At 37.4% G+C, this 9,840-nt stretch overlaps 1 protein-coding gene across 1 annotated transcript; it reads right to left on the bottom strand.

Moving 5' to 3' along the window:
- Window positions 1–7,988: 7,988 nt before the first annotated feature.
- LOC119596584 (Down syndrome cell adhesion molecule-like protein Dscam2) lies at window positions 7,989–9,030 on the bottom strand. Its single transcript, XM_037945894.1, has one exon. The coding sequence runs from the start codon at window positions 8,378–8,380 to the stop codon at window positions 8,018–8,020; it is 363 nt and encodes a 120-aa protein (XP_037801822.1). The 5' UTR covers window positions 8,381–9,030; the 3' UTR covers window positions 7,989–8,017.
- Window positions 9,031–9,840: the final 810 nt, after the last annotated feature.

Below are 9,840 nucleotides of genomic sequence, written 5' to 3'. Positions count from 1 at the left end.
GGTGACTCGAACCCTCGAACTCAGATTGCCGTCGTGACAGTCTTGAGTCCGACGCTCTAACCATTCGGCCACCGCGGCCCCCCCCCCCCCCCACATATATATATATATATATATATATATATATATATATATATATATATACACATACATACATACACACACAGTCATATATACATATATGTGTATATATATCAATATTTATATACATATATATTAATATGTGTGTATGGTGTGGCTGATAGTTGTCCTGAGGATACACTTTATTCGGAAATTTCTATATTGGTATTAATTAGTAGTGGTAATTAAGCTGAAATTAATAAGATAACCTGCACAAAGGCTTGTGTAATAATTTTCAAGCATTTTAGCCAGCATGTCTTACAAGACAATAACATGGGTAATCATATTATTATCATTATCTTTATATTTACTATCACCATTATCACTTTAATTGTTGTTATTATTATTATTATCATCATTAGTATTATCACCACTATTATCTCTGTCATTATTATTGTCATCGTCATTATCATTATAATAATGTATGCCTTCTCACTATAGCTACCGGGCATACAAAGCCCTAGACCTTCTGCTAGGTCCTCTTGTATCCTAAATCCGAGAACAGACATACGAACAGAACACCGCCAAGGTTTATCAAGCAACAGTGGAACATACGAGGCTGTGTGGCGCGACAGGGAGATGCGCCACACATTTTTCATGGAGTGGAAATTGTGATTTTGCCATGTTGTTTAGTTAATAGGGTTTTGTTGAGCTTTGTGTGTGTCTTTTTTCTGGCCGTTTGCCTATCTTTCGGGTTGGCTGTCTTGTTATTTTTCTCCGAATACTAACAAACAGATTGATAGATAGGGATGGATTGATATAAAGAGATATATGGATACATAGATACGTGCATAACCATACAGATATTCATACACTCGAATATACACATACATTCACATACGCACACTTGTAGACATAGATATAAAGCATCATGTAACAGATTCCACATTTTTAAATAGACGTTTTCATTGTGGACGGAGAGAATTTTGCACAGTTGATTGCAAACTACTAAGCACAAAAATCATACATCCAACAACAGGTCACTAATATCCCTCATAAAGAAGAGTTACTTGTGATATATTGATAATGGTGATAATATCATTAACATTGATAAAGATAGTGGAAGTAATAATTATAACGATGATGATAATAACAGTAATAGTAAGAGCAAGTGTAATAATAATGATGATAATTATAAGAAGAGTAATAAGATAATGATAATTATAACGATAAGAACTATAATGATAATCATAATAGTAATAATAACTATAGTCTTTTTGGTTCGCGTCCACACACTCCCCGCCACGCAACATCGAAGTTCGTTCAGGTGTTGCATTATGAAGTTGCGAGGTTCCATCAACTATGTTGCTTGATGGAGCTGCGATGCGTGCTGCTTAATATCTTCTGGGTGATTTTCAGTGTTCCAGGCTTTTCGTATGTTCTCAAAATCTGTGGTATTAGTTAACACCTTCACTCGCTTTGAAATTCACTGCTAATTGACCTGATTAAGTCCGTCACATCAGGAAAAACAATCTGGAAGTCCCTGTGTTCGTATATATTTACTTTTAGTTCTCTTTCAAATGTGGGCAATTTTTATTTCTCTGTCCTTCACATCAATTTACTAACTGCTATTTGATTACGAGATGAAGTTGGGTCTGGTATGGTCCTCAGGCGCTCCATGTCCCGCTAGACACCGACTCGTTCATTTTCAGCAAAACATTCTGGCTTAATGATCAAACCAATTTCCACAATAACTTTTGTGTATGTATTTTGTCGCCTTGTCGTGTCTCGATTTTTTTTAAGGCATACCAATACCGTGTAATCGGGCATAACATGAATGTGTCTTCTATTTCTATTCGCATAATCTGTACTGTGTTCATATAACTTCTTTATTTAGAGGTTTTCTTACATTTCACGGGACAAGGGCATGGGCTCTTCTGTTTGCAATTTTTTTTGTATCTCACTATATTTTTTGCTTCTCCCTTCTGTTTTGTTGATGAAATGATGCAAAACCTTTTTTTCCTCTATCTTTCGGAGGGTCAAATTTCCCCGCTCCTTGATAAACACTCACCTAAACAGTTCTAACTTTTCCCATTATTCTCAGTATATTGCTTTTTTCCCACTATCAGTACATTTTTCATACACTATCTTTACCTTAACACTCAATTCTAATAAAATCTTTTCCACTATTTATAGCCTGTGGATGGAAGTTTCCGGAGAGAGTTATCTTGGTCTTTTCCCTTTGCCCTCTCTTCTTTTAATCTTTCGTTTCATCCTGATCCGAAGAGCGTTGGGTAGATCGAGAGTTTATAGCAGTGATGATGTCTGCACCACTTCCCTTTGACTGGAAATCGTCTCTCATTCAGAAATATTGATTATCGTCTCCTTTGAAATCTTGACTTTCATTCTATCTATCTAAGCAATATCAATATTTTTTTTTTTTCCAAGATCGATTTTCTCAATCGTTTTTATGACCTGCTGAATCGGTTCCTTCATTCCTAACCTGTTTTCCCTTCTATGACAGACATTTATAAATACCAGTCACCTATTGCGTTCTCAAACTGCTTAACAACTCGTGTTTCTAATCTTTCCCGCAGGATTTGAAACCAGATTGGAGAAATAGGTGGTTAGCTGGACTTTTTAAAGCTCTTCGAAGACTGCAATCTATTTTCCTTACCGGAGTAGAATAGCTTTTTCAAATATCAAAGAAATCAAAAGCTATATTCCTCCCTTGGTCTTTGCTTTATTCAAACTGGGTATGATTACTTTTGTTATTACCATTATGGTGATAACGATTGTTATCCTAATTTTTAGTTCATTGTTGTTACTATCATCATCACCATCGTCATTTTGGGCATTATCATTATTGGTGTTATCATTCCTCTTCTTCTTATGATCATTATTTTATTATTATTACTATTATTATTGTTATTATTATTATTATTATCATTATTATTACTATTATTATTTTTATTATTTTATTACTATCAATATTACTATCATAACTATCAATAAAACATAACTACATAATGATGATAATAATAATAACAATAATTACAATAATAACAATAATGATAATAAGTATAAAAATAATAATGATAATGATAATAACCATAATAATAGTAATAACAAATAATAAAAACAGTGAAATAATGATAACAATTATCATTAGTCATTATTATTATTATCATTATCATGATTATCATTACAATTGTTATTACTACTGTTATTACTACTGCTACAATAATGATAATAATAATAATAATAATAATAATAATAACTACAATGACAATGATAATGATGGTGATAATGATGATAATAATAAGAATAAATAATGATAATAGTTATCATTATTACTATTATAATCATATCATTATTACCATCCCCTTCATCATCACCATCAATGTATTATTGTTGCTAATATTACTATTATTATTATTGTTATTATTGTTATCATTGCTATTATTATCATCATTGCTATTATCATCATCATCATCATTATTATCATTATTGTTATTATTATTATTATTATTATCATTTTATTATTATCATTATCAGTACCATTATTATTCTTATCACTATTAGTACCACCATTATTATTACTATCACTATTATTATGATTAACATTATCTAATTACTGTTATTATTATTATCATTATTATTATGATGATGATGATGATGATGATGATAATGATCATCATCATCATCATTATGATCACTGATAAAATCTGCATCAGCCGTTATGACTGTCATTGTCATTGTTGCTATCATTATCATCATTATCATTACCACCATTATCTTCATGATCATTTTAATATTATTGATATTGACTTTCTGGATTCTAACGAAAGAAACTAAAAAATATTAGTTATGATGATGAGAATAATTATAATAATTATAATAACAATAACACTGATAATGATAACTTACGATAATGACATAAGCAGTGCTGATAATCATAATAAAATACCAAAAGCAATGATAGCAATAACATATGTCATTATCACTTTATTTTAGGCATATTGTTGCTGTAATGTATATTTAAACACGGAATAAAATGGAACAACACAGAATTACTATAGCATTTTTTAAAGCCGTTACAACAGACCCATTGATCGCTCTGGGTCTTTGATACGTAAACCGGAAAATTATCTCCTAATCAACGTCACGGCCGGTATATTTACTTAAATACGATATCCGGGCAGCACACAATAGCTTGAAATGCGCGCTGTAAAGTTACAAGTGGCCAACATCTCTCCCGGCGATCAAACCTGTCAAGCTTTCGGAATATACCTGCTATAAAATCTGTTTTCGACGACCATTGCCGCATGAAACGGTCGCGCGACGCCAAGTAATATATATCGGATGAATGATATTGGAAACACACGATCCACTTATTCGTGCGCAGGCGAGCACACGTACATAGCTAGATATATATACACATACACAGTTCTGTCTACTTATACATATATGTGACGCAATACAATACGCCAACACATACACACGCACGCGCAAGCATACACAGACCCACACGAAATTACAAACACACATAAGCACTGACACACACGCACAGGTAAGTAACACAATAAATCAAGCACATACACGCATATGCACATACAACTTCAACCATATTTCACTGTAATGATTACCTGGATTTAATTAATCTAGTGTCTATATGTCTTCCTCGAGCCTTAGCTATAACGAGGTAACAAATTTACAGCAAATACCTGTACATAAATCAAATAAATAATAAACTAGGGGGAGGGCCGAGAAGGATGAAGAGGGGAAGGGGGGAAGGGTGGGGAGGGAAGGAAGGAGGGGAAGATGAAGAACGCTGAGAAAGCGGGGTGCAGGTGAGTGGGGATAAGAGGAAGACAGGAAGGAAGATAGAGAGGGAGGATTAGGAGGAGGGGAAGAGGGAAGGACGCTGAGAAGGTGTGGTGAAAGAGAGTGGAGGATAATAGGGAAGGGGGAAGAAATGAAGATGGGGAGAGAGGAGTGGAAGGAGGGAAGAGAGGAGGGTAAAGAAGGGGGAGGAGAGAGGACGAAGGAAAAAGGGGGATTACGGGACATATTTAATACTCCAACCGATACTTAGACTAAAGACTATAGACATACACTCAATCGCAGCGAACGCATGATAACTTTGTTCGAGTTTATGCATATACCACATTTGAATTTTCGACTGAATATACAGCAATGGGGAAAATAAACGAATATATGATGACATAAACTGGTGAGTTATCCTACGTGCTCATAATAGATTTTACTCCCTTGTAAAATGGACCTTTTATCCTTTAGTGCGTAAGATAAGGAGAGGAACTGCCTATTACTATGTGTAGAACCCTGTTAACGTTCTTATCTTCAAGGCGCAAGTCGTTTTCAAACTTAACATCTCAACTTTGCATCTTTAGTGTAATGTAACAAAAAAAAGCGTAGAAAATAAAAGCGACAAGGGAACAAAAATGAATGCTTTAGAAATGTGCCATTAGGGAAAGAAACAACAGATGGAAATTACAAGTTATAAAATAATAGACAAGTTTCCAAATATGAATGCGAAAAGCTAACGCAGAACAGGGCAGACCAAAGTAATGTTTCGAGGCAATTGTAATAGACCATGGACCAAAATATCCGTGTTGTTGCCTGTGTAATGGAATCTGAAAATTGGAAGTGAAAATCTTTTTTTCTCTCTCTTTTCTTTTATACATCAAAGTTTAAATTATCCAGCGGCATTGTCGACAGAACTGTCAATGCAATGAAGCTTCGCGGGACAATAGACTCTTTTCATATGCTGTATAATTCTTAAAGCTCTTGCAATAATTAATTCATTTTTAATGGCTTACTCATCTGCTAATCAAAGTTGCTTTGTTTTTCGCTTACTTACAGAAACTTAAACATTAATACTTCGAACACAGATTCTTATGTACTATGAATCTAACTTTATAACGAATAACCTATATTTTTCGAGATATATTAAGTGTCCTAAACATGATTATTTTGCCTTGCTGTTTCTGGTTGTGCGTGTTTTTATGACTTATCTGAATGTGCACCTTCCCTTTATAACATTATTGAGTCTAAACACATACAAAGCGAATCTTGATGAGAAATAAGCATCAACAGAATGTCTAATGCACACACAAGCTAATACAATTTTTTGGCGTTGGTAGTTTCCAGCGCCATGCCTGTCAACAGCATCAGCTCACGATGAACCAAAATAGCTCGAATTTCCATTTCATCGACAACCATAACAACAACAAACGTGACGAAGATTATGGTGAACTTATTTTCTTTCCTCTTAACAGGGGATAACGGACACTTTTTTTTGTGGGGAAGTATCTTTCTAAAATAAGCCTATTATTTCATCTTTCAACTTATTTATTTGTCTGTTCTATCTGTCTATCGATCGATCTATATATTATTGCCGATTCTTGTATATTTTCAATTTCAGTTTCAAGAATAAAAACAATAACAACATTTTAGTAATTGGCTAGTAATTCATATAAGCTCTGTCGCCATCATTTATATTATATACCACTAATTAATCAATTCCACTGGGTTGATTATTAATACAATTGCATTAGCAGAGGCTTAAATAGATTAAAAAATGTATCCTCATATCCAGGCCCAATGGGATCAACTTTCGTCACATAATCACACGCATGTTCCAAAAAGGGAGACGTGGAACGATGGAAGGCAAGAGTGAGGATAAAACAGGAAATAGAGTTCAAGAAAAACAGGAATAACAGTGTGAAAATCTTAAGTGAGAGACGAACTGTTTGCGATAAGGAACGACCGATTCCAAAAAATGGAAATAAGACATGAAGTATAACTCACCAAGACAACCGAACTTTCATGATAAAACATCTTAACAATCTCTTTAATAATCCACCTCATTGAAATAACGCACAGCATAATTCCTTGAACAACTTACCCGTCTCCTTTCTCCAGACGACAGTGGGATTAGGGAACCCTTTGGCCAGGCAGTGCAGGGCCACAGTTCCGCCGAGGGCCACGTTGGCACTCGATGGCTCTACTACCCAGGCTGGGGGCACTGCAGGACGCACAGGGTCAGAGCAAGGCAACGAGAAATGTCAGTTTAAAGCCATGGTTAAAAAGAGAAAGAGAATAGAATTATATATATGGAACACGATATGTCACATGATATATCATGGTTAACAAAATGCACAACATTTTGTAAACAAAGGTTGATGTTTATTCATATTTACATCACTCTTGTCAGACTAGCAGTTCTGTCTACAAAAAACAAAATGAAAAACTACACCACTGTCCTTATGAATGCATGTATATCATCTATCAACACACTATGCCAAAAACAAAATTTCTTTATACTATTTTTTTTTTTACTTTTGTGCTAAATATATGTAAGTTTTTATATCAAGCTCTAAACACAAAAGATACTCTATACAGCGAGAATATCATAATTCTCCATTGCAAGTTGTTTTGAGTGGTATTTCTTGTGTCAAAAGAGAAAGTACCAGAGAAGATACCTCACGCATGATACACACGAGTCTTGTTGGTCGGTTCGAGTCCAGGTCAGAGGTGGTCGTCCGAAGCATAAACAGCGAATGGTTGTTGGTAACGAACTGCTTGTTAAGAGCACGTGCACAGTGGGACTATGGTGTTGGGAGTGAGGATGTGATACTTTTGAGATATAGATTAATATAAGTATATATAGTTTGGTATATTAAGTATGACTACTTTTTTTCAAATATTCAGAAAGAATGTGATTCGACCACGTCCTCACGACACATACCAAGTGTGGGTAATTGAATCGTCAGTGTGAAAGTCGAAAGGTCTGATTACCGTCCGTCTCTTGTCTGAACTTACCTAAAGGCGCCCTCTATTCTTTCTCTCTCTGTAAACATATTAGCACCTGCTTATAGATATTCATGAAACACCCTGAAAGCTCTTCCTCCACTTAACCGTACTCCCTTCCCTGTTAATTTCTCTTTGACAAATGGTCCCCTAATGAAATCGTGTGAGACTTGCGCGCCCTACCGCTGACGGTCAGGGGGCCGGTCGTCGTGGCGGTGCGGGCGGGGTTCGTGGCCGCACAGGTGTAGTTGCCGGAGTGGGCCGCCGTGGCCCGCTCGATCACTATGATGGAGGTGAAGACATCCAGTTGCGAGAAGCGGACGTCAAGCTGAGGGTCGATGGGCTGGCCATCCTTTGTCCAGGAGAGCGACACGGGCTGGTCGCCCTCCTGCACCAAGCACGTGGCCTGCGCGCGCATCCCTGCCCGGGTACCCGCGGGGAAAACCATGGGGGCCAGCCGGGGCGGCACTGTAACACACACACTCATTCTCACCAGAAGCAAAGAGAAAAAAGGGTCAAGTTTCTTTTCTATTCTCCCTTCTGATACAATTAGGGTTGTTTCTCATCCTTTTTTTTTTGGAAGAGTGGATGGGGGAAGAGGAAGAATAGAGGAAGAGAAGAAGAAGAAGAAGAAGTAGGTTTTTTTATGAGTTGGCCTTAGGGTGCATTCTAAGGGTGCCCTTGCCCTGCGACTGCCCAGCTCTCAGGGGGTGGGCCTCAGCGGGATCACTGACGAGCTGGGCATCCGGCGGGCGTGTTCAGAAGGCAAACGAGACAGAAAATAGAAGGAGATGTGTGTGTAAGTATCCATATACATGAGTAGGTGTGTGCGTGTGTACAGAAATAGGCGGGTGTGTGCGTGTGTGTTAGTCAAGAGTCTGTGAAGGGACAGAATCGGGCAAGGTGACGTAAGCATCGGGAGGTAAAGTCGCGGTAAGTCAGGGTGCCTCACGGGGCAAGAAAGCTAAATGAAAACCACGTCACAAACGTAAACACAGAGATCCAATCCTGGAAAAAACACAACAGTAAAAAAGTAAAAAAAATAGGTAAGGTAAAGGATTCTGTAAATAAGTAAAGAAGTGTCAAGACCACGCCCATGCTGAAGCTCCTAGCGCTGTGTGGGCGTACCGGTAACGTCGAGAGAGGCCGAGTGGGTAGCCTTCGCCCAGCTGTTCGCGGCTGTGCAGGTGTACACGCCGCTGTGCTGGGCTGTGAGGTTGTTGATCAATAGAGCGTTGCTGTAATCACCCATTTTGGACGTGGAGATGTCCTCAGAGCCCTTGATATCACGCCCGTCCTTCTGCCAAGTGAAGGTGATGGGCGGGTCCCCCGTGCTAACGATGCAAGCCACGCCGGCGCGCGTTCCTTGTTGCAACTTCTTCTCAAAGTGGAAAGGCAATATTTCCGGCGCCACTGCAATATACCTGTTGCTCAGGCGCTGGTCCGGAAAGCCTCACAGCTCGCACACTAACAAACGCACAGGCAGGTTCTCACAAAAATACCCGGCAAACACTCACAGAAACTTTCGACAGAAGCTCTCACAGACATAAACAGTCTCGCAAATACGATCTCACAGACACTCGCCAAACCCGCTCACAGACACTTTCTACAATAACACTCACAGCCATACTCGATAACCATACTCACAGACATACTTACAAACAAAAAGGTCATAAATACTCTATGCTTTTTTTCTTGTCATGTTTTTTTTTCACCACCATCTAGATTAAGGGAATTTAACGTAATGTGTTATTTGCAATTTTAATGGGACGGTACTTTGTTTTGAAGAAAATTAATAAGCATGGAAGGTGGGCCATGGCATGTAGTCCCTGTAGACTATGATAAAGTGGCTGATTAATAAACAAACAAACAGACTAACAAAAAGGCCTGAATGTCCCTTAATTAGATAATTCATTTGCACAATATTTTTACAGGACTTATTCATGA

Source organism: Penaeus monodon, chromosome 38, assembly GCF_015228065.2.
Source record: "Penaeus monodon isolate SGIC_2016 chromosome 38, NSTDA_Pmon_1, whole genome shotgun sequence".
NCBI lineage: Eukaryota > Metazoa > Arthropoda > Malacostraca > Decapoda > Penaeidae > Penaeus > Penaeus monodon.
Note: the sequence above shows the minus strand (reverse complement) of the source record. Positions and strands in the feature narration are given on the sequence as shown.